Below are 26,279 nucleotides of genomic sequence, written 5' to 3' on the forward strand. Positions count from 1 at the left end.
TTAGTTTTTTCTCATCAATTGGAAAAGCCACTTTTTTGGCATCTTTTCATCCTTTGAATCCTTCTGGTAGTATTTGGTACCTATAGGGGAGGGAGAAAAAATACTCAAATAAGCATTTCTGTCAGGTCCTTTTGAAAGCTGAGTTTAGAGGGTTTGCTAAGTGGTGATATCCCAGGGGCAAACTGATCTCCTGCTGGGAGCTTGAGCTGAGGGTTAGGGTTGGGCTGGCTGAAAGGGGAAGCACCATTCACAAGTGAGAAGAAAACACCACTGAATTTCCCTCAACTTCCAGTCAACCTGTGGTGCAGGATATAGGGACCCTGCCTATGCCCAATAGGCAGCCGAGAACATCAGCCCCTTTCCTCCTGATCCCCTTTGTTTGGTGGAGAGTGATGTCTTTTCCTCCCAGTGAGGATGTGCTCAGCATCAATCATACATGATCAGACAGAGGGCTGCAGAAAAGGAAGATCCTCTGCAGAAAAACCCACTCCCTTAAACTCCATGTCCCAGTCTTCTAGGGAGGAGCAGGATGCTATGGGAGGAACTCTGGATATAAGAAGCAGCAGGAAGCTCAGACAACATCCACGTCCACTTCCAACCTTTAAAACAGAGGTGTAGTGATGCCACTCGGATATCACTGGACTAAGGCCACATGACTTGTTATTGAAAACCCACAAATTAAAACCCATGAACTAAGGCCCTTTCAACAAATATTGGGGGAAGAGAGGGGAAAGGCTCCAATCTGGAGATCTCAACAGCCATGAGATGCTGTTGTGTCAACTTGGCTATGACAGGAATAAGCTTTTACAAAAAACTATAAGAAATATGATGTCTGTGGTGCTTTTTGGGTTGGTTAAAATAATTTTTTAAAGAAAAAACAAATATATTTGTAAGTATTCTTTCAAAAAAGATCAGGAAAGAAGGAAAATTAAAAGAAAAGAAGACACTTAAAAAGGAGATAGCAAAGAGAGAGCAGGGAGTGTAATTATGATCCTACTTATTTTCCCCAATGCCTGGAAGTTGATTCCACACCTGGTTACACCTTACGGGATTTCTAGAAATCTTCTCAATATCTAGACCAACAAAACTCTGAAGTACAAAGTAAAAAGGATTAGTTTGTGTTTTACTACATTCTCCCCTCCCACTCATTGTTTTTCCAAAGTACATTTTGGGAAAAGTTTACTTTTTAATATTTACTGTCAGTGTCAAGAGTGTCATAAAGAAGTATTCGTATAAGAGCTCTTGAAAATTTCAGTCTTGATTCCTTATTGCATTCTCTTCAGGAGAGTGAGACCAGTAAGTTCTCTATCAGGGCTTCGCAGAAGGATAATAACTGACTGAAAGTAAAATGTTCACATTGCAGTGCCGAGCCAATTAGTGGGCTGTAAAATATGTGTGGTTAAATGTAAACTGGAAGTTTTATTTTAAACTGCCAAAGAAAATACTAAATTCCACTATATGTAATACGGGAGATATTATTTCTGTACATTAGATGTTAATGTAATGATTATTTCTCACTCCATCTTGTATTCAAAATTGAGCAAGTGAGCTTCAAGCAGAGGCTAAAGGTCTAATCTATAAATTTTCTTGTTTTTCTTCTTGCTTTTTTCTATGCTATACAAACAGTGCTGTTGAGAGGGGAATATAGGTGCCATCAAAGGCTGACGGAGGCTCAGCCTTTGGCGTAGCTAAACACATGGGGCACTTCCATGTTGGTAACCTGAGATCATAGAAGACCAGTGGTACTTCATGTCCTTAGCCACAGGTTAGAGTCACATGGGACTGTTTTAAAATTACACACACCCAAACCACACCCCAGGCCATGTAAGTGAGAATCTCAAGGTATGACATCAAGTCATTCATCTTAATTGAAATCTCACCAGGTGATTATTACATGGCAGCATGAGATAGAGATACTAAATAGAACAACCCAATTTCCCATCATTTTCTTTCCTTTCGATGTTTATCTCATGATTGCGTTTGTTCCCAGTGGTTCCATGGATTTTAGTCTTCTCTCTGACAACTTCAGTGAAATCTCTCTCTTATCCACTGGACTGGGCCAAAGCAAAGACTGTCCTGTGGATAGATTCTTGCCTGTCATCTTGTGCATACATAAAGCTGTTCCTGGAGTCACTTTTATCAAAGTTAATTCAGAAATGCTATCTCATGTAAGCTGGCCTCAAGATTCATCTGAGTTGCATTTAGATCATTAACTGGACTTGTATAAGTGGAAATGAGAATAAAAGGGAGAGAGATTAGAATGATGTACCTAACGATGTATGCAGTTTTGAAGTCCTGCCCTCTGCATGAACTTTTGAAGTGATGTCCATTTATAATGTCATAAGTGTCCTCCAGTTAATGTCAGCTCAAATGGGTCCATGAGCTGAGAACACTGAATCCATGGCAACTCCATCTACATTGGCACAAGTCTGCAGATCTGGAGCTGAAGACAAACCTGACTCCAGGCCAGTAGCTAACTCCCATCTGGTTCTAGTTTAGTTTTCTAAGTGGGGCTCTTTGTGCTCAGTTTCAACACTTCTCATTCAGAGGAACAAGGGAAGATTAAGGGTTGAATCAGTTGGGTTGCTCATAAGCCAAAGCAAGAGAAAACCCTATGTGTAAATGATGTATTAAAGCAATGCTTTCTGCAGAAAGAGATAATGGAGTTGGGAACGCTGGGAGGAAAGGTAAATTTCCCAAGAGACTGTGCAATGCCAGCAAAGAACCCTGTGTTCAGCAGCTGAAACTATGCAGTTGGATGAAGACAATGAGACCTGGCACTCCTGTGGCCATGAGAGAAACTCTCAAGACAGCAGAAGGAGAAGGAATACAACAGTTCAGGGAGCAAAGAGGAGATGGGGACAGAAAAGGCCTGGTGGTTAGGGGAGGTGCCACACAGAGGGAAGACAAGACAGAGGTGATAGCAGACACTGGAGAGAACAAATGGAGGAGGAAAAGCAGTGAGAGAATAAGCTGCCACCATCGACAGAGAGAAAGAAAAAGTGAGTGCAGCTAAGGGTCATAGATGGGATTACCTCTGCACCCTAAGCATGAAGGCCGGGGAATCCACTTGCTGAACCGGAGCTTTCTTTTAATAGACTTTGGTTTCAGGACACATGAGGCATGAATGTTTCCAGTGACTTGATGCTCTTGTGTGCTGTCTGCTGAGCCTTCAACTGCATCCCCTTCTAGCTGCAGAGGGATCTTCATTCCAACAGAGGGCTCTAAATGCAGCTCTGAAAATTATACAATAGTCAATTACATCCACTGGCATCTGTGATCTTACTGTGACTTTCTCTTCCACCCAAAGGACATCATTTCAGAAATGTGGCCTTGGACAGGAAAGTCCAAAGTGTGAGGGGAAGCCAATAGAGTGACTTCAATATTTTATTTTTTGTTGATCTTTCTTACATTGCTCAGTAAGGACAAGTTTGTCAGGAAGCCAAGGCACTCCTGATTCACAAAAATATTCAAGAAACACAAGATTAAGAAATACAAATAGCATCCAGGTAGATAAGGCAAAAGCAAGGAAATGCCCCTGTATGTATTCTCTGCTTTGGGGAGGGAAGAAATTATAAAAGTGCAAGTTAAATCAGAGTTGAGTTCAAACAGGAGATGGGGATAGAAGGTCCTGGCAGGGTGGCAGCCTATGGGACACAGAGGTGAGACCAGACAGAGGTTACAGCAGCTGATGAGAGAAAAGAACCGAGGAAGCCTAAACCTGGAGAATTTACAAAAGTTTCATTATTATATGATCTATTGCATATATATATATATATATATATATATATATATACACCCTATGTAGCATACACACGAAATATACATAATCTATGTGATAAATTACATCAATGCATACGTCTTTACGTATTAATCTAATAAAATATTATATAGAGTTTTGGAAATGCTAAACGTAATATTAAAATCACTATTCTGGTCCATTCAACTTGGAAAAAAAAATAGAAACATGAGAAGAATGAGAAAGAAAAGGTGTGGGAAAAGCAAATGATATTTAGACCACAGGAAAAATCATCAGGTGAAGGAAAATATGAATGAGACAAAAACATTCACTCTGTCCTCTCACCTGGAACCTGATCAGGCTCTGGACTCCAGGGAATGTGAGTAGGAGAGCGTGTGTCTGAGCCAGTGGGGTGACTCTTGGCCAGGAGTGTGAGAATCCATAGAGAAGCAAAGGAGATTTCAGTGGGAAGAAATCAGTTTAAATAAGTTATCATGGCATGTGTCAGGGACTGCGCATTCCCTAAAACCTGCTGGGTCCTTTTCATGGGCCCATATAGTGCTCATTTACTTATGTGACCCTCCCTCCTCCTGATGACAGGGGTCCCTTCATTCCTGGGCTGTGGGTATGACTTCGCAAATCAGCATGAGGCAGCCCAAGGGGCTCCAGGAGAAGATATTGAGAGGAACACAGTGACAATGAACACTACCCAGGGTTTTAAGGAAATCTGAGCAGAAGTGGTTTCTGTGAGATGGAAACTGAGGACATGGCCATGGACATGATCGGAGATGATGAACTAAACAAATTTTTATTAAAGAGACTGATGTGAATACTTTCCATGTGGGATTTGACCTTTGTTTTGAAAAACTGCAGAAAATAGTGAGAAGAAGGAGCTGGACATGTCATGAGACTGACTTGTGGGCCCAGGATTTACACTGTAACTGAACAGACCTCATAGGTTGATTTGGCGTCATGAGGGATGGGGAAGAAGAGGAAGAAAACTGGCAGAGGAGTATGTGTGAGAAAGGAAGGGAAGAGGGGTCTATAGAAAACAGAGCGCGTCACAATTTCTCTGCCTAGAGAAGGCATAGTTGTGAAGTCAATTTATAAATGTATATTTGGCAGAAAGACAAGTGGATTAGATAACACCTATTTATAGGTTTATTGAGAAATTGTTACTGAATCAGGCCATTTGGAAAATATAATAATTAATACTCTCAACAATGATTATAAGTAGATGCTATATTTTAGGTAACTCCGATGAGGAAACAGATTTACATCCCCAAAAGACAAAATCTTTGGCGAAGGTGAACCACCAGGAAGTGGCAAACTCAGGACCTGAGAGCAGATTTCGTCCTAAGCTCCAGGCTCGTTCTCACTTCACTGGGTTGGAGCATCATGGATTTCAGCAGGACCCTGAGTGAGCATGAAGAGGCCACATTCTCTCCTAAACTCGTAGCATCAAGGCCACCAAGACCTGGATTAGAGCTTCCTATCCCTTTCCTTCCCTACCTTGAAAGGGACATTGGGTCCTAGAATCAGCATTGTCTGTGAAGCTGCAGGTGGTGGAGGAAAGGCTCAATGAGGCTAAGCCATTTCCACAGTCGAACCCTAGATCCAGCTGTAGTCCAAGAGAAATCGGCACCCCGGTACTTGGTTCCAGCTGTGTCTGTGAAGCCTGCAACTCTGACAGGTAGTAGCTCAAGTCTCCACGGCAAGTCCCTTGGGGACATGTCTCCTGGGTGGGAGCTAAAAGGAGAAAGGGCTTCAGTAGGAATGGTCTCAGTTTTCCCTTGTTAAGTGCTCCTAGACCCCCATCCCTGCTGTTCATGCTTCTCTCTATAGTATTTCTGTGACCTAGGCCACATAGACAGACATGAGGTAAAAGCAGGTGATGTCACCTTTTCTGTGTGTGCCCGGGAAAGCTGGCATGGGCTGTGGTTTCACGGCTATGGTGCCCCTGACGTGAAATGGTTGTGCAAAAGTGCCTACATGTGTAGGTGGCCAGAGAAGAGATAATTGCCTGATTGAAGGCATGTAGGTAGGAACATAATTTCAGAAAGGAGAGATTCCAGATCTTAAAAAAAAAAGGTTTGTTGTACAAATATATCTAGATGAACTACTGTGGGCAAGAGCTTGTTAAAAGCCCTAACCCCTTTCCAGCTTTCATGCCCACAGCCTGCTCTTGAAAGAAGGAGCCAGATGACAGAGGAGTCACTTGGGACAGGAGTAGAGGAAGTTTCATCCTCTGGCTTTATGTGATCAAAACTGGATCCCAGAGCAAGATTGAAAACAGGCTCAGTGTAGATGGCCTGCCTGAATTGACAGCCTGTCTCAGCAGAACAAGTTTCAGAAAGAAAACATGTGGAGGATGCCTGAGAAGACATTGGAGCTTTGTGAGCTTCAGGCTGGAGTACTCACAGGCTACATCCAGAGCAGAGCATGTGAGCTGATCATCCAATGAGGACAAGGTGCCTCTGTAAGGCTGGTGGCAGTCAGACAGGTCACGTTGAACTGAAGGAGTCAAGTAAATTTCATCCAAGGAGTCCTCTGGGACTTCCTGCTCCTTTACTTCTGGCAGCTCCTGGCTCAGCCTGGAGTAAAGAAGACAGAGGATAAACATTGGACGGGACGAAAACCACTGCACACAGCTGGTTCCATAGGGGGGACCACAGGACAGGCCAGAGGAAGCCAATATAGTGCATTTAGAGAGACACAACCATTCTTCCCTGTCTCAAGCAGGAAACAGAGTGGCAGTTGCTCAGCGCACTGGGCAGACAATGAGCTGGGGAGGAAGGAGATGGAGGGATCCCTGTGGGAAACTGCCAGGACACAGTGCATTCAGCACTTCTGCATACATATTGTTGAAACTAGCATCAGAGGCCAATTGAATACAGCTTCTTGAATCTTCACAGAAAGAGTTCCTTTATCCTCAACATCATTTTTCTTATAACTGTGAGTATGACATGAGCTAGTTTCATTCCCTATCCTTCTATCAAATACTTGCAAATATGGTAATGCCAAAGAGGCAGACATTAGGTGAGATCAAGATATCACTGAGCTTGGTCAGTTCACCTGGCTCAACTGCTTGTGGGTTCCTATGCTTGAGAAGCATTAAGAAATTGAAACTTATTTAAGTACCACAATAAAGAAGACAACACTGTTAATGGGGTAATTTGCTGTTGGATGGATGGATGAGATTGTTCTATTTATCACTTCCCATCCGATTTTCTCCTGGATTTGTGGTCTCCAGGTGTCACTATTGAGCTAAAAGCCCACAAATCCATGGTTACCTGGGTGGCACTGGCGCTTCCCCTTCCTCTTCCTCATGATCCTTTTGGTTTCCTGTAAAGAAATTCAGAAGAGCAGGTCACAGTAAGCAAATCACACTTCACACAAGACCAAATCAGTGTCCGGTCATAGAACAGGGACATCAATATCCTCAGTGTAAGAATGTGATATTCTGACAGGAAGGTCCTAATGCGCTCCTTATCAAGTCTTGTCAGAAGTAGATGACCCTGCTTTCCAGACCCATGAGATGGAATCTCCCTCATCTGGTAGATCTTAATCACATATCCTCTCACCTAAGTCTGTGCAAACAAACTTTTCCCCTATGATCTTCTAAAAAGGCTCTATCTACCCTTCAGAGGCGTTGCTACAATAATGATTTATCTCGTCATATATCCTGGTTGATGAGTTGTTAGAGACATTTATATTTCTACATTTTTATTCTACGTTTATATTTATGTTTATTTGCAGTAAAAATGTAACTGCATAGCTATGAATAGCTGACTGAAGGAAGACCTAGACTGAGGCCGAGAAGAGTAAAATAGGGTAACAACATCTCTAAATACACAGGCAAAGTTGCCAGTGGCCTTGGTCAAGCATAGAAACACCATGAACATTGTGAAGGGGTACAAATTACATCATTAGATGTGACAAGAGACATAGGAACTGAGCTAGGCAGCCTCACAGATACCTCCTGTACAGCTCCTGTACTCAGGTGGCTATGAATTTGTCCCACCTGCCTTTGGTTCAGTTACCTGATATTGGGGCCAGGGAGAAGTGGAAAGCTCTCTCACCCACTGACATCTGTATTAAATATTCCATCCAGAACTCCCTCCCTCCCTAATGTCAGCTCAAATGAGTCCATGAGGTGAGAACACCGATTCCCTGGCAACTCCATCGACCTTGGCAGAGGCTGCACAACTGGAGCTGAAGACAAAACTGATTTCAGGGTGATAGGGAACTCCCACCTGAGACGTAGATTCTAATTTCGTTTTCTAAGTGGAGCTCCTTATGCTAAGCTTTGACATTTCTCATTGAGAGGAACAAGAGACAATTAAGGGTTAACTTAGTGGAGTTGCTCCAAAGCCCCCACAAGAAGAAAACCTATGTGAAAATGATACATTGAGGCAATGCTCCCTGCAGAAAGAGATAATGGAGTTGGGATGCTGGGAGGAAAGGTAAATTTCCCAGGAGAGTGTGCAATTCCAGTCAAAGAAACCCGTGTTCAGCAGGTTAAACTATGCACGTGGATGAGGACAAGGAGGTCTGCTTCTCCTGTGGCCGTGAGAGGGACTCTCAAGGCAGCAGAATAAGGAATAGAGCAGAGTACAGAGAGCAAAGAGGAGATGGGGACAGAAAAGGCCTCGCAGGGTGGGAGACCATGGGATACAGAGGTGAGACCATGGGATAGAGGTAAGACCAGACAGATGTTACAACAGCCACTGGAGAGAACAAAGGGAAGTGTAAAAGCAGTGAGAAAATGAGCTGTCACCATAGACAGAGAGAAATAAGAAGTGAGTGCAGTTAAGAGTCACAGATGTGATTACCTCTGCAACCTAAGCGTGAAGGCCAGGGAATCCACTTGCTGAACCGGAGTTTTCTTTTAATCATCTTGGATTTCAAAACACTTGAGGCATGAATGTGTTCAGTGGCTTCATGCCCTTGTTTGTTGTCCGCTGAGCCTTCGAGTGCATCATCTTCCAGTTGGGGAGGGTTCTTCATCCCAACAGAGGGCTCTAAAACCAGTTCTGAAAACAAAACGACAGCCAATGGCATCCACTGGCATCCATTATCTTACTGTGACTTTCTCTTCCATCCAAAGGATGTCAAATCAGCAATATGGCCTTGGACAAAAAAGTCCAAAATGTGAGGGAAACCAATTGAGTGACTTTAATATTTTCTTTTTGTTGATCTTTCTTCCATTACTCAGTAAGGACAAGTTAGTCAGGAGGCCAAGGCACTCCTGATTCTACAAAAATATTCCAGAAACACCGGATTAAGAAACACAAATAGCTTCAAGGTCGATTAGGCAAAAGCAAGGAAATCCCCTGTATGTAGTCTGTGCTTTGGGGAGGGAAGAGATTATAAAAGTAAAAGTCAAATCACAGCTGAGTCCAAAGAGGAGATGGGGATGGAAGGGTCTGGCAGGGTGGCAGCCCATGGGACACAGAGGTGAGACCAGACAGAGGTTACAGCAGCTGATGAGAGAACAGAACAGGGGAATCCTAAACCTGGAGAATTTATAAAACTTGCATCATTATAAGGTGCATTGCATATACATATATGCCCTATGTAGCAAACACCCCAAATATACATAATGTATGTGATAAATGACATCAATTTATATATCTGTACATAATCCAATGAAAACCTATTATACAGGAATTTTGGAGATATTGAATGTAGCATTTTAATCACTATCCTGGTTTATTGAAATTGAAAAAAAATTAGAAGCATGAGAACAATGAGGAAGAGAAGGTGTGGGAGAAACAAATGGCCTTTTAAAAAGCAGGAGAAATCACCAGCTGAAGGAAAACATGAATAAGACAAATATTCACTCTGTCCTCTCACCTGGAGCCTGATTCAGGCTCTGGACTCCAGGGAACATGAGTAAGTGAGAGTGTGTGTGAGCCAGCGGGGTGAGTCTTGGCTGAGGATGTGAGAATCCATAGAGAGGCAAAGGAGAATCCAGTGGGAAGAAATCAGTTTAAATAAATGATCATGGCACCTGTAAGGGCCTGCACATCTCCTGACAACCACTGAGCACCATCCATGTGTCCTCTCCAGGGATACAGATAGTGCTTGTTATCTCATGTGACCATCCCTACTCCTGAGGACAGGGGTACCCTCATTCTTCAACTGTGGACATCCCCTGACAGATGAGGAGCAGGCAGCCCTAAAGGCTCCAGGAGGTGATATTGAGTGGGATGGAGAGTGAGAATCAACACGACCCAGGACTTTACGGAAATTGGAGCAGAAGTGGTTTCTGTGAGATAGAAATTGAGGACATGGTTGTAGACATGAGCGGAGATGATGAACTAAATGGATTTTCAAAAAAGAAATTGATGTGAATAGTTTCTGTGGGAAAGTAGCCCTTTTTTATCAAAATGAGCAGAAAATAGGGAGAAGAAAGAGCTGAACATGTCATGAGATTGACTCCTGGGCTCAGACTTCACACTGTTACTGAATGGGCCTCATAGGTTATTAGTGAAAGTGCCTGATAGTGGAGATTTGGCTTCATAAGGGATGGGGAAGAGGAACAAGAAAACTGGCAGAGGAGTATGTGTGAGAAAGGAAGGGAAGAGGGGCCTGTAGAAAACAGAGAGCATCAAAATTACTCTACCTCAGAGAAGGCATAGTCTGTGAAGTCATTTTCTAAATGTATATTTGGCAGAAAGGCCAGTGGATTAGATAACAGCTATTTACAGGTTTGCTGAGCAATTGTTATTGAATCAGGCCCTTTGGAAATTATAATAATTAATACTCTCAGTAATGGTGACAGGCAGATGCTGTTTTTTAGGTAGGTCTGATGAGGAAACAGAGATTTACATCCCCAAAAGGCAAAATATTTGACCAAAGTAAACAACCAGATAGAGGTCCACCCAGGACCTGAGAGCAGACTTTGTTCAAAGCCCCAGGCTCTTTCTTACCTCACTGGGTTGGAGCAACATGGATTTCAACTTGAGCATGAGTGAGCATGGAAAGGCCCCAGTCTCTCCCCCTCCCATAGCACCATGACCACCAAGACCTGGATTAGACCTTCCTATTCCCCTTTCCTTACCTACCTTGAGAGGGACATTGAGTCCCAGAATCAGCATTGGCTGTGAAACTGCAGGCGGTGGAGGAAAGGTCCGGCTTGGCTAAGCCATTCCCATGGTCGAAGCCTTGATCTGGCTGTAGTCCCAGACAATTGGGCACCAGGGTGCCTGGTTCCGGCTGTGTCTGTGAAGCCTGCACCTCTGACAGGTAGTAGGTCAACTCTCCTCTGCAAGTCCCTTGGGGACAGGTCTCCTGGGTAGGAGCTGAAAGGAGAAGGGGCTTCAGTTGGAATGGCCTCAGTTACCCCATTGTTAAATGCATCCAGAACACCCATTTTTGTTGCCTCTGCTTCTCACCAAAGCAATCCAGTGACTCTGGCCACACGGACAGACATCATATAAATGCAGGCGATGTCACCATTTCTGTCTGTGCCTGTGCACAGTAACAGGGGCTGGGGTTCCAGGGCTGCGGTGTCCCCAAAGTGCAATAGTTGTGTAAAACAGCCTGCATGTGTGGGTGGCTAGAGAAGAGATAATGGCACTGTTGAAGGCATGTAGTTAGGAACATAATTTCAGAAAGGAGAGATTCCAGATCTTAAGAAGAAAGTTTGTTGTGCAAATATATCTAGATGAGTTCCTGTTGGTGAGAACTTGCTAAAAGCCCTAACCCCTTTCCAGCTTTCATGCCCACAGCCTGCTCTTGTAAGAAAGAGCCAGGTGACAGAGGAGTCACTTGGTATAGGAGTGCAGGAAGTTCATCCTCTGGATGTACGTGATCATAGCTGGATGCCAGAGCCAGATTCAAAACAGACTCAGTGTAGATGGCCTGCCTGCATTGACATCCTGTCTCAGCAGCACAAGTTTCAGAAAGAGAACATGTGGAGGTTGCCTAGGAAGACACTGGAGGTACAGGCTGGAGTACTATGACCTTCAGGCTGGAGTACTCACAGGCTACATCCAGAGCAGACCATGTGAGCTCATCATCCAATGACCACAAGGTGCTGTTATAAGGCTGGTGGCAGTCAGACAGGTCATGGTGAACTGAAGGAGTCAAGTAAATTTCATCCAAGGAGTCCTCTGGGACTTCCTGCTGGTTTACATCTGGCAGCTCCTGGCTCAGCCTAGAGTAAAGAAGACAAAAGATAAACACTGGACAGGACCAAAACCACTGCACCCAGCTGGTTCCATAGGCAGGACCACAGCAGAGGCCAGAGGAAGCCAATACAGGGCCTTCCTAACCATCCTTCCCTGTCTCAAGCAGGAGACAGAGCAGCAGGGCTCAGTGCACTTGGTGGACAATGAGCTGGGGAGGAAGGAGATGGAGGGATCCCTGTGCGAAACTGCCAGGACACAGTTCATTCAGCACTTCTGCACACATTTTGTTGAAACTAGCATCAGAGGCCAACTGAATACAGTTCTTTAATCTTCACAGAAAGAGTTCCTTTATCCTCAACATCACTTTTCTTAAAACTGTGAGCATGACATGAGCTATTTGCATTCACCTTCCTTCTATCAAATCCTTGCAAGCATGATAATGCCAAAGAGGCAGACATGAGTTGAGATCAGGAAATCTCTTGAAACCCATTTAAGTACCACAATAAAGAAGACAACACTGTTAAAGGGGTAATATGCAGTTGGATGGATGGATGAGATTGTTCTTCTCATCAGTTCCCATCCAATTTTCTCCTGGTTCCATGGTCTCCAGGTGGTAATTGATCTAATAGCCCACAAATACACAGTTACCTGGGGGGCACTGGAGCTTTCCCTTCCTCTTCCTCATGATCCTCTTCATTTCCTGTAAATAATTTCAGAAAAGCAGGTCACAGTAAGCAAATCACACTTCACAAAAGACCAAATTAGTGTGCAGTCATAGAACAGAGACATCAATATTCCCGGTGTAAAATGTGATATTCTGGCAGGAAGGTTCTAATGCGCTCTAGATCAAGTCTTTTCAGAAGTAGATGAGCCTGCTTTCCAGACCCATGGGACAGAATCTCCGTCATGTAATATACATCTTAATCATATATCACCTGACCTAAGTGTGTGCAAAGAAATCTTTCCCCTCATGATCTTCAAAAATGGCCCTAACTACCCTTCAAAAATGTTTCTGCAATACTGATTTATCTGGTCATATATCCTGGTTATCAATTTTTAGAGAAACTTGTATTTCTCCTGGTATCAAGGTGACTGACTAGCTAAGACAAGCTGACTCCATGGAGACTAAGACAGGCTGAGAAGAATGAAAGCAGGGAAACAACATCGTTAAATATGTGGGCAAGTCTGTCTTCGACAGTGGCCATGGACAAGCACGGAAACCCCATGGACCATGTAAAGGGGAACAAATTACATCATTACAGGTGACAAAAGACATAGGAACCAAGCTAGGAGTCCTCATAGTTATCCCCGGTACAGCTCCTGTACATGGGTGGCTATGAATTTGTCCCACCTGCCTGTGGTCCAGTAACCTGATATTGCGGACAGGGAGAAGTGGAAAGCTCTCTCACCCACCAACATCTGTATTAAATATTCCATCCTAGAACTCCCTCCCTCCGTAATGTCAGCTCAAGTGAGTCCATGAGGTAAGAACACTGAGTCCCTAGCAACTCCATCAACCTTGGCACAGGCTGCATATGGGGAGCTGAAGACAAAAATGATTTCAGGGCGATAGGGAACTCCCACTGTGAGGCAGGTTCTAATTTCGTTTTCTAAGTGAGGTTCTTTATGCTAAGTTTTGACACTTCTCATTGAGAGGAACAAGAGACAATTAAGGGTTAACTTAGTTGTGTTGCTCCAAAGCCCACACAAGAGGAAAACCTATGTGTAAATGATGCATTAAGGCAATGCTCCCTGCAGAAAGAGACGGTGGAGTTGGGGATACTGGGAGGAAACTTAAATTTCCCAGGAGAGTGTGAAATTCCAGTCAAAGAAACCCACGTTGAGCAGCTATAACTGTGCACATGGATGAGGACAAGGAGGTCTGGCTCTCCTGTCACTCTGAGAGGGACTCTCAAGACAGCAGAATAAGGAATAGAGCAGAGTTCAGAGAGGAATGAGGAGATGGGGAAAGAAAAGACTTCACAGGGTGGGAGATCATGGGACACATAGTTAAGACCAGAAAGAGCTTACAGCAGCCACTGGAGAGAACAAATGGAAAGGAAAAAGCTGTGGGAGAATGAGCTGTCACCACACAGAGAGAAATAGTAAGTGAGTGCGGCTAAGAGACACAGATGTGATTACCTCTGCACCGTAAGCGTGAAGGGTAGGGAATCCACTTGCTGGACTGGAGTTTTCTTTTAATCATCTTGGGTTTCCAAACACTTGAGGCATGAATGTGGCCAGTGACTTGATGCTCTTGTGTGTTGTCTGCTGAGCCTTTCAGTGCCTGCTCTTCCAACTGCAGAGGGTTCTTCATCCCAACAGAGGGCTCTAAAACCAGTTCTGAAAACAAAACGACAGCCAATGGCATCCACTGGCATCCATTATCTTACAGTGACATTCTCTTCCACCCAAAGGACATCAAATCAGGAATATGGCCTTGGACAAGGAAGTCCAAAGTTTGAGGGGGAAGCCAACAGAGTGACTTTAATATTTTCTTTTTGTTGATCTTTCTTCCATTACTCAGTAAGGACAAGTTTGTCAGGAGACCAAGGCACTCCTGATTCACAAAAATATTCAAGAAACACAAGATTAAGAAACACAAGTAGCTTGCAGGTAGATTAGGCAAAAGTAAGGAAATCCCCTGTAGGTAGTCTGTGCTTTGGGGAGGGAAGAGATTATAAAACTGAAAGTTAAATCAGAGCTGAATTCAAACAGGAGATGGGGATGGAAGAACCTGGCAGGGACATGTGCCCATGGGACACATAGGTGAGACCAGACAGAGGTTACAGCCGCTGATGGGAGAAAAGAACCGGGGAAGCCTAAACTTGGAGAATTTACAAGACTTGCATCATTATAAGGTCCATTGCATATACATATACACCCTATGTAGCATTCACACCAAATATACATAAGGTATGTGATAAATGATATTAATTTATACATTAGTACATAAACTAATGAAAACATATTATACAGGAATGTGGGAGATACTGAATATAACATTGTAATCACTATTTTGGTTTACTGAAATTAGAAAAAAAAAATCAGAAGCATGAGAACAATGAGGAAGAGAAGGTGTGGGAGAAACAAATGACCTACTTGAAAGCAGGAGAAATCACCAGCGGAAGGAAAATTTGAATAAGACAAACATTCACTCTGTTCTCTCACCTGGAGCCTGATTCAGGCTCTGGACTCCAGGAAACATGAGTAAGTGAGAGTGTGTGTGAGCCAGCGGGGTGACTCTTGGCTGGGGATGTGAGAATCCATAGAGAAGCAAAGGAGATTCCACTGGGAAGAAATCAGTTTAAGTAAGTTATCATGACACCTGTAAGGGACTGCACATCTCCTGACAACCACTGAGCACCATCCATGTGTCCTCTCCATGGACCCAGATAATGCTTGTTATCTCATGTGACCATCTCTCCTCCTGAAGACAGGGGTCCCCTCATTGTTCACCTGTGGACATCCCCTGACAGATGAGGAGCAGGCAGCCCTAAAGGCTCCAGGAGTTGACATTGAGTGGGATGGAGAGTGAGAAGGAACACGACCCAGGTCTTTAAGGAAATCTGAGCAGAAGTGGGTTCTGTGAGATGGAAATTGAGGACACGGTTGTATACATGAGTGGAGAGGATGAACTAAATGGATTTTCATAAAAGAGAATGATGTGAATAGTTTCTGCGTGAAAGCAGCCCTTTGTTTTCAAAAAGAGCAGAAAATAGGGAGAAGAAAGGGCTGGACATGACATGAGACTGACTCCTGGGCTCAGACTTTACACTGTTACTGAATGTGCCTCATAGGTTGTCACTGAAAGTGCCTGATAGTGGAGATTTGGCTTCATGAGGGATGGGGAAGAAGAGGAAGAAAACTGGCAGAGGAGTATGTGAGAGAAACGAAGGGAAGAGGGGCCTCTAGAAAACAGAGAGCGTCACAATTGCTCTACTTCAGTGAATGTACAGTCTGTGAAGTCACTTTCTAAATGTAAATTTGGCAGAAAGACAAGTGGATTAGATAACAGCTATATATAGGTTTATTGAGCGATTGTTATTGAATCAGGCCCTTTGGAAATTATAATAATATGCTCAACAATTATTACAGGTAGATACTATTTTTTACGTAGCTCTGATGAGGAAAGAGAGATTTACATCCCCTAAAGACAAATTTTTATGCCAAAGTGAACAACCAGAAAGAGGCAAACGCAGGCCCTGAGAGCAGGTTTTGTCCTAAGCCCCAGGCTTTTGCTCACCTTACTGGGTTGGAGCATCATGGATTTCAACTTGACCCTGAGTGAGCACGGAGAGGCCCCATTCTCACCTCCACCCATAGCACCGTGACCACCAAGGCCTGGATTAGAGCTTCCTATTCCCCTTTCCTTCCCTACCTTGAAAGGGACATTGGGTCCCAGATTCAGCATTGGCTGTGAAGCTGCAGGTGGTGGTGTAAAGGCACCGCCTGGCTAAGCCATTCACACAGTCGAACCCTTCATCCAGCTGTAGTCCCAGACAATTGGGCACCAAGGTGCTTGGCTCCGGCTGTTTCTGTGAAGTCTGCACCTCTGACAGGTAGTAGCTCAAGTCTCCACTGCAGGTCCCTTGGGGACAGTTCTCCTGGATGAGAGCTGAAAGGAGAAGGGGTTTCAGTAGAAACAATCTAAGTTTTCCCATTGTTAAATGTACACAGAACGCTCATCTCTGCTGTCCCTCCTACTCACTAAAGCCTTCCAGTGACCCCGGCCACACAGACAGACATCATGTAAATGTAGGCAATGTCACCTTTCCTGTCTGTGCATGTGGAAACTGACGCGGGCTGCGGTTCCAGGGCTAGGTGTCCCTAAAGTGACATAGTTGTGCAAAACTGCCTGCATGTGTGGGTGTCCAGAGAAGAGATAATGGCACTGTTGAAGGCATGTGGTTAGGAACATAATTTCAGAAAGGAGAGATTCCAGATCTTAAAGAAGTAGATTTGTTGTGCCAATATATCTAGATGAGCTCCTGTGGGCAAGAACTTGCTAAAAGCCCGAACCACTTTCCAGCTTTCATGCCCACAGCCTGCTCTTGTAAGAAGGAGCCAGGTGACAGAGGAGTTACTTGGGACAAGAGTAGAGGAAGTTTCACCCTCTGGATGTACATGATCGTAGCTGGATCCCAGAGCCAGATTCAAAGCAGGATCAGTGTAGATGGCCTGCCTGCATTGACAGCCTGTCTCAGCAGCACAATTTGCAGAAAGAAAACATGTGGAGGCTGCCTGGGAAGACCCTGGAGCTTTGTGACCTTCAGGCTGGAGTACTCACAGGCTACATCCAGAGCAGAGCATGTGAGCTGATCATCCAATGAGAACAAGGTGCCGCTATAAGGCTGGTGGCAGTCAGACAGGTCATGGTGAACTGAAGGAGTCAAGTAAATTTCATCCAAGGAGTCCTCTTCCTGCTCAATTACGTCTGGCAGCTCCTGGCTCAGCCTGGAATAAAGAAGACAAAAGATAAACACTGGACAAGACCAAAACCACTGCACCCAGATGGTTCCATAGGGAGGACCACAGGAGAGGCCAGAGGAAGACAAGTACAGTGCCCTCAGAGAGACATAACCATCCTTCCCTGTCTCAAGCAGGAGACAGATTGGCAGGTGCTCAGTGCACTGTGCAGACAATGAGCTTTAGAGTAAGGAGATGGAGGGATCCCTGTGGGAAACTGCCAGTTCACAGTGCATTCAACCCTTCTGCACACATTGTGTTGAAACTAGCATCAGAGGCCAATTGAATACAGGTTCTTGAATCTTCACACAAAGAATTCCTTTATCCTCAACATCACTTGTTCTCAAAACTATGAGCACGACATGAGCTATTTTCATTCCCTTTCCTACTATCAAATACTTGCAAACATGGTAATGCCAAAGAGGCAGACATAAGGTGAGATCAGGAAATCCCTGAGCTTGTTCAGTTCACCTGGCTCAACTGATTGTTCGTTTCTGTACTTAAGAAGGATTAGGAAATGAAACCTATTTAATTACCACAATAAAGAAGACAACATTGTTAAAGGGGTGATTTGCAGTTGGATGGATGGATGAGATTGTTCTATTCATCACTTCCCATCCGATTTTCTCCTGGATCCGTGGTCTCCAGGTGTCAATATTGAGCTAACAGCCCACAAATTCACAGTTACCTGGGAGGCACTGGAACTTTCCCTTCCTCTTCCTCATGATCCTTTTGATTCCCTGTAAAGAAATTCAGAAAAGCACATCACAGTAAGCAAATCACCCTTCACACAAGACCCAATCAGTGCCCAGTCATAGCACAGCGACATCAATATCCTCAGTGTAAGAATGTGATATTCCGACAGCAAGATTCTAATGTGCTCTAGGTCAAGTCTTTTCAGGAGTAGATGAGCCTGCTTTCCAGACCCATGGGACAGAATCCCCCTCATCTAATAGATCTTAATCACATATCCTCTGACCTAACTCTGTGCAAACAATTAAACAAAACGTTTCCCCAATGGCCTTCAAAAATGGCCCTCACTATTCTTCAGAAGTGTTGCTGCAATACTGATTTATCTCACTATATATTCTGGTCGATGAATTCTAAGAGAAATTTATATTTCTTTTGGTATCAGGGTGACTGCCTAGCTAAGACAAGCTGATTCATAGGAGACCAAGACTGAGGCTGAGAAGAATGACAACAGGGAAACAACATCTTTAGATATGTAGGCAAGGCTGTCTTCGACAGTGGCCTTGGACAAGCATAGAGACTCCACGGACATTGTGCAGGGGCACAAATTACATCAGTAGAGCTGACAAGAGACATTGGAACTGGGCTAGGCGGCCTCACAGATACCTCCTGTACACATTTTGTACACAGGTGGCTATGAACTTGTCCCAGCTGCCTATGGCCCACTTTCCTGATATTGGGGCCAGGGAGAATTGGAAAGCTATCTGACCCTCTTGTATTTATATTAAATATTCCATCCTAGTCCTCCCTCCCTCTCTCTCTCCTTCTCTCCCTCCTTTTCTCCTTCTCTTCCTTCCTTCCCTCCCCCTCTCCTCATCTTTCCTTCCTTCCTTCCTTCCTTCCTTCCTTCCTTCCTTCCTTCCTTCCTTCTTTCCTTCCTCCTTCCTTCCTTCCTTCTCTTACTTTTGACACAGGGTCTCTCTCTGTCACACAGGGTGGAGTGCAGTGGTGCAGCCACGCCTCACTGCAGCCTCACCTTCCTGTGCACAGATGGTTCTCCTACCTCATGCTCTGGAGTAGTTGGGATTGCAGGTGTGAACCAGCTTGCCTGGGTAATTTTTTGTATTCGTTGTAAAGATGAATTTCACCACATTTCCCAAGCTCATCTTGAACTCTTGAACTCAAGTAATCCACCCACCTGGGCCTCCCCAAGTGCTGAAATTACAGATGTGAGCCACTGCCCACAGCTTCATCCTAGTTTCCAATTCAAATCAATAGGTTTGTATACAGCCTGTCCTCAGAATTGATCTTCCTTAGCCTAGACAGAGGTATGAGGGACAAAGAATATCGAGGCTACCTGGGAGAAAGTTTGGAGTTTCCTCCCCTTCATCCTGAGAGCATTCACTGTCTACAACCAGAGTAGGGTCGACTTTGTCTCCCTCAAATGTGACTTTGGTGCTCCTGTGAGGCTGGTTGGAGTCAGAAGCGCTGTGGCTGTTTGAACGAGGGACAGCACATTTTTCCAATGAGTCCTGAGGGGCTTCCTTTTCCTCAGTCTTCTGCACCCCCCTGATGAGCCAGGTAGAACAGAGATGACAAACATTAAACCAAGAGGGATTGGACCCCAGGAGTTTCCAGCTGGTTTTGACGGGAGGCATAATGTAGTGGTCCCAGAAAGCAAAGGGGAGGTTCCATTTAAGACAGAACAGAAACCTCCTCTATCTGCAACAGAGCACGGCTGCCTTGGGAACCAGAGAGGAAGAGAGCAGCTGGTGTTCATTGTACTGGACAGACAGGAGCTGAGGAAGGCAGAGGCTCAGCTGCTTCTGTATGGTACAGTCTTCACAGCACTCACACAGAACCAAAGAGAGCTGCCACACCGTGCGTCTAAGCTGGGTTGTATTTAACATGCTGTGGCCAAGGGAATACACGGGCCTGAGCCTTGTTAGGCTCTGGAGATGACATGCCATGTATTTTTTTTTTTTTTTTTAATTTAACATTGTGATGTGAAATGTAAAGTTTTCCTGGGCACTTTTCTTGGTGTTTAACTTTGGTAGGTGCTTCCTAATTCCTCTGCTTGTTGTCTCTGTATTATTTATCTTCCCTAACAAGAGTCTAAGGACAACCATGTGGAAAGCAGCTTTCCATCTCATCCTGGCTTCACTACAAGGGAGGACCGGTCTCCTATGCGTGTGCAGGAAGTCCCTAGGGCTAGTGAGGATATCAAGGGTCATGCTTACTGGTGCCATGAAGACAATAGACAAGCATGTCTACAGGGCTATTCCCTTGTTGGTGAGTGCATGAGATCAGTTCACTCTGCAGCTGTCTGTATCCTGTATCTACAATCTGTGACTACCTTCACCCACCTGTGTTCTTTCTGAGATCTTTCTCATATTTTACCACCCATTACCCGCTCCTGATTATTCAGTGTTACCTGGGGGCAGGTGATTGCTGTGCTTTCTCGACCTCCTCATCTGTAACATCTTCATCTTCATCTTCATCACTTTCTACAAATACAGAAGTGTCTATTCAGATATTTCCCACTTCACCTACTGGAAGCACAGTTAGCCCTATGTGCACTGAGACATGAACATCCATGTATGGGTCTGCATTGTACTGAAAACTCTCCTGTTTATCTCTAAAATATGCCCTGGCATGTTCTCCTGATCCATGAGGGAATGTGTTTCTGACCTGGAGGGTCACCATCAAGATGTGGCGAAATATTGAAAAGACTTCTTGCTCCCCATGTCACTGGAGTCCTGTCCTGCCTCTCTCTAAGCCTCAGCAGCTGTCTCCCCAATCCTGCCACTGTTCTGATACCCAGGCACAGGCTCTGCGTCCTGTCACAGCTTGCATTACAACCTGTATCTTTCTCTTAGGACAGGACAAACAAACTTGTCCCACAATACTCCGGGGACTTCATGTCCCACATACATCAGGGACATCATGGGCCCTCCAAGTGACTTCCACAGTACTACCCAGGGACACTTTCTCCATGGGGAGTACTCCAGTCTAGACCACTTCCTACCACCAAATGCCCCCACATCAATTGCCTTCTCCAACACCACACAGCAAGGGGCTTTATCTCATCATGAAATACAGTCGTAAGCATTCCCACATTTGAATGCAAGAGACAATTGGTTTGCCTTTACAGATTTAGAGACAGGAACTTAGGAAGGATAAATTCATCAGTTCCTCACAGTTGCTAAAGACATTGCTGAAGATAGAGCCTGGGAACCTTCATTCTCAGTGCAGGGCTCTTTTTACTCTAACAAGCTTCCTCCTGTCACAGCCTCCTTCCTGTCCTTTAAAACTGGACAGATGCTGCCTCTTGCCCCAAAGACCATGTTCCAGCAAGAAATGAGGGGACATTTGCAATCCTGTGACCTTCAACCCCATGGGTTACACATTTCTGTTTTTGCCCAGGAAGTCCTGGTCACGTCATGGCTACAAATATTTAGTGGAAAGAGACATTACCCATAAAAGTGTCATTGTGGAGGTGTGGAGGTCTGGGGACTTTTATAAGCCTGGGGCTGTGTGTCCTTAGGGCCTGTGTCCACCTTACCTGGGCTGAGCTTGTTGACAAGATGCTCTGCGAGCCTGTGCCCCTCAGCCAGCTGCACATGGAGGTCCTGACCCTGGGACTTGTCAGGGTCACCAGGAGTGAGGAGGGCCTTCAAATGCTGATACAGTGAGCAGGAGGCGTCTCTCGCTTCCCGTAACTTCTCCCGTAACTGGGTCAGCTCTTTTGCCTGAGAGTGAACCAGGTCTTTATACTGCCTACGGTGAGATAGCAGAGAACGTTTAATAACAGAAAATGATGAGTCATAAGTTCTAATACTGCAAGGGAGGGTTATGTGAGAATGTCCTCAAGGAGCCTTACAAGTAGAAGGTCACAACATGTTTGGGGAAATGCCTGTGTACAACATCTATATACATACATACATACATATATATATATATATATATATATGAATAAACACACCATATATATATATATATATATATATATATATATATATATATAGGTAGGTGTATATGTATATTTGCCAGGGAATGGTGGTTCACACCTATAATCCTAGCACTTTGGGAGTCTGAGGCAGGCACATTACCTGAGGTCAAGAGTTCAAACCCAGCCTTGCCAACATGGTGAAACCCTGTCTCTACAAAAAATACAAAATCTAGCCAGGCATGATGGTGCATGCCTGTCGTCCCAGCTACTCAGGAGGCTGTGACAGGGGAATCGCTTGAACCCTGGAAGCAGGGGTTGCAGTTAGCTGAGATTGTGTGACTACACTCCGGCTTCGGTGACAGAAATGAGATTCCATTAAAATATACATGTATACATATATATTGTACTTATATGCACAAAGGCTTCCCCTATATCAGAGAGAGCTCCTGTAAGATCCTCCATGATTTTAGATTCATTTATTTCTTCTGTAACCAAAAGTCATTGTCTTCTTAAGTCAGTTTCAAGGGGATGTCCTTTTAGCTCCTCACTTTGGCCATGGAAATTTCTATGTGAAAATTCACATAGTGCATCTTGCAGTGACTGGAAACAGGGCGGTGCAGAGAAATGTGGCCAGGTGCAGATGGGGTGAATTGGAAAGATGAAAGAAGAAGGGAATGGCAGGTCAAGAAGGCAACATTGATTGAACGAATGACTTGCTGCGGTAAGTCTGGAGGGGACTCTAAGAGCAAATGGGCGGTGACTACACACCATTTTGAGTGTATTAAATGCTGCTGGGTGGTTCATTTTCTTTAAATGAATTTTGGATACGCAGATTTCAACTCAACAATTAGGTGTCTTAAGAAGAGAAAACAAAGCTCAAGAACCAACTGCAACCCATAACTCGCTAAGATTACTGTTCTGTTCTATGAGTGTGTGTCTGAAATGTGCCTGCCATGGAAATGCCTGCCCATGTCCTGGCCCAGCTTAGCTCCTGCTTCTCCCAGCTGAACTGCTGCACTTCAGAGATCACACCCCTGCCCACCTTCCTGTCCCCACGGTGTCTGCTCACCTGAGCTCCTCAGCTTGCCTGACCTTCTCTGCCACCTTCTCCTCTATGAACTGCACTTCATCCCTCAGCACAGAGCCGATGATGTCTTTGTCCTCTTCACACTCTGGGAAGAGACAGTCATGCCTGCCTCAGTGGAAAGCTGGACAGGCTGAGGTGGCCACTGCCCGCAGAGCAGGTGGCAGTGTCTATCCCAAGGACAACAGCATCCCCAGTACAAGATTGTAGTGAGGGATTTTTTCAATATTTATTATCAACCTCCCAACTTGTTGTCATCTGACACTTTGCAACTTAGATATGGGGGAAAAAGAAACTCATTGACACATCAAGTAACTTGACAGAATCATTCACCTGGGATGAGGCAGAGTCAGAATTCATAGCCCCCAAGGTCTGGCTCTGAATCCTGGGACACTTTCCCAAGCCTTGCAGCCTCTCCTGTCAAACACTCTACTGGGGCATGAAGCAGTGATATCCTGTATGGTAGCAAAGGCCCTGAGGACTCTGGGACTCATGGAGTCCCTGGTGGAAAAGTTGATAAATATGTTGTGCCTCTGTTTTCCATTCTTAACACAATGAAGTGAAAATACCCATTTTGTTTTCCTAGAACTAAGGAAAGGATGAAATTAATTTTGATGAAGAGACTGTTCAGTATCTCAGAGAGAAGACAGGTGCTGATTCATCAGTTTCGTGATGTTGAATCTGTAGAACTTACTGTATTTGTTGAGTTGCTTGGCCAGAGAGTAGGCAGTAGCTTGACTTATAAGAAATTTCTCCTTGAGATCTTCAAACTGCTGTTGGCTCTCTTCCAGCTGGGAGCGCAATTCCTCCTTGGTTTCTAGGATTTTCATCTCTGCCCTGTCATGGGACAAATGAGCGGCAGTTACCATTATGCTGATGTTTGTGTCAGGAGAGTTGAAACAGGGACTGGGGAGAAGAAACCCAAGCACATGATGGATCAAAAACTAGTGAAATCAACTAGGTTTAGTCAGGACTGAGTGATGACAAAGCTGGAATTGTTGACTTACAGTTGCGAAGAACTTAATCACACCCCACAGCACTTTAGAGTCTTTAACAGGAGAAACATCCTTAGGATGCTCAGGAGTCCTAAACTGTCAGTCCGGAGGTGACTCTGACTAATAGTAAATGGGTGGTGATCACACACTATTTTGAGAGTATTAAATGCTGCTGGGTGGTTCATTTTCTTTTTATGAATTTTGGATACGCAGATTTCAACTCAACAATTAGTTGTTTTAAGAAGAGAAAACAAAGCTCAAGAAACAACTGCAACCCATAACTTGCTAAGATTACTGTTCTGTTTTCTGAGTGTGTGTGTGAAATATGCCTGCCATGTAAATGCCTGCACTTGTCCTGGCCCAGCTTAGCTCCTGCTTCTCCCAGCTGAACTGCTGCACCTCAGAGATCACATTCCTGCCCACCTGCCTGTCCCCACGGCATCTGCTCACCTGAGCTCCTCAGCTTACCTGAGCTTCTCTGCCAGCTTCTCCTCTATGAACTGCACTTCATCCCTCAGCACAGAGTCTATGATGTCTTTGTCCTCTTCACACTCTGAGAAGAGACAGTCAAGCCTGCCTCAGTGGAAGGCTGGACATACTGGTGTGGTCACTGCCTGCAGGGCAGGTGGCAGTGTCTATCCCAAGGACAAAACCATCCCCAGTACAAGATTGCAGTGATGGATTTTTTCATTTTTTATTATCAACCACCTAACTTGCTGACATCTGACACTCTCCAACTTAGAGATGGGGAAAAAGAAACTCATTGACACATCAAGTAACTTGACAGGATGATTCACCTGGGATGAGGCAGAGTCAGAATTCATAGCCTCCAAGGTCTGGCTCTGTATCCTGGGACACTGTCCCAAGTCTTGCAGCCTCTCCTGTCAAACACTCTACTGGGGCATGAAGTAGTGACATCTTGTATAGTAGGAAAGGCCCTTAAAACTGTGAGACTCATGGATTCCCCAGTACTTGGAATTTCAAACAAATATATGTCAAAGATTTAAAAAATCATTTCTGAATATTATTGCATAAAATATGAGGCATAAAACCCTGAGGTCATCATTGAAATATGACCAAATTCTTATAAAGTTTGAATTAACTTAGAAACAGTAGGATGAAGAACTAATAGATACTGTTTACTCTGTGCCAAGAATTATTCTAGGAGATTTAGAAAAAACACGTCCTCTAATTCAATGCAGCCATTTACAGGGGTAGGTATTGTTATAATACCCAATGAACAGATGAGGAAACTGAGGCACAGAGAAGATAGACCACATGGATGGAGCCCAGGAGACTGGCCCAGGCTCCCTGCTCTGCAAGTGGCACTGTTACCTCCCCAATGTCTTACATGCCGTCTTTCTTCCTCTTTACAGAAAGAGCCTGTGCCCCAGGAAGCAGGACTTCGCTCTCCCCAGGGTACTCCCTGCTCTTCATGCTGTTACTTATGGATGCCACCGTTACCATTGGGAGCAGTCTCCTCTTTAAGCTCCTTAAAGCAGGTACTCTGTACTGTTGCCACGTTTCCCCCGGGGTTCCCTGAAGAAAGGTTTGACTGTTGGGCCTCAAAGAAGCTTAAACGGAATGGCAGTTCATTAGCTCCAGGCATTTAGACCAACAGACTAGATGTTATTTGTCTGCAGGATCTTCTATGGTAGAGAGAGCATTCTCGTAAACATGATTGATCACCTTACAAAGAACAGCAAGTGGTTCTGTGCCTGTGTCAGAGGTCAGTAATCAGGATTTTAACTGTGGCCCCACCTCACATCGGATTGGTAACAGGGAAAAGTTACTAAATACGTTGTGCCTCTGTTTTCTATCCTTAACACAATGAAGTGAAAATTCCCATTTTGTTTTCCTAGAACTAAGGAAAGGATGAAATTAATTTTGAAGAAGAGACTGTTCAGTGTCTCAGAGAGAAGACAGGTTCTGATTCATCAGTTTTGTGATGGTGAATCTGTAGAACTTACTGTATCTGTTGAGTTGGTTGGCCAGAGAGAAGGCGGTAGCCCGACATATAAGAAATTTCTCCTTGAGGTCTTCAAACTGCTGTTGGCTCTCTTCCAGCTGGGAGAGAAATTTCTCTTTGGTTTCTAGGATTTTCATCTCTGCCCTGTCATTGGACAAATGTGCAGCAGTTACCACCATGCTGATGTTTGTGGCAGGAGAGTTCAAACAGGGACTGGGGAGAAGAAACCCAAGCACATGA

General features: G+C 44.5%; 1 protein-coding gene across 1 annotated transcript; it reads right to left on the reverse strand.

Moving 5' to 3' along the window:
- On the reverse strand, window positions 1-26,227 carry LOC116546110 (neuroblastoma breakpoint family member 4-like). Its single transcript, XM_032272455.1, is given in 20 exon segments — window positions 1-80; window positions 3,036-3,236; window positions 5,252-5,488; window positions 6,161-6,333; window positions 7,033-7,084; window positions 9,446-9,449; window positions 11,741-11,906; window positions 12,529-12,580; window positions 14,023-14,223; window positions 16,262-16,498; window positions 17,066-17,337; window positions 17,757-17,843; window positions 18,038-18,089; window positions 19,397-19,608; window positions 20,474-20,546; window positions 21,605-21,819; window positions 23,061-23,163; window positions 23,770-23,912; window positions 24,521-24,623; window positions 26,041-26,227. Coding segments are annotated over 20 exon segments (2,841 nt in total). The 5' UTR covers window positions 26,219-26,227.
- Between the last annotated feature and the right edge of the window lie 52 nt (window positions 26,228-26,279).

Source organism: Sapajus apella, unplaced genomic scaffold (genome assembly GCF_009761245.1).
Source record: "Sapajus apella isolate SASKATOON/1434 unplaced genomic scaffold, GSC_monkey_1.0 scaffold598, whole genome shotgun sequence".
NCBI lineage: Eukaryota > Metazoa > Chordata > Mammalia > Primates > Cebidae > Sapajus > Sapajus apella.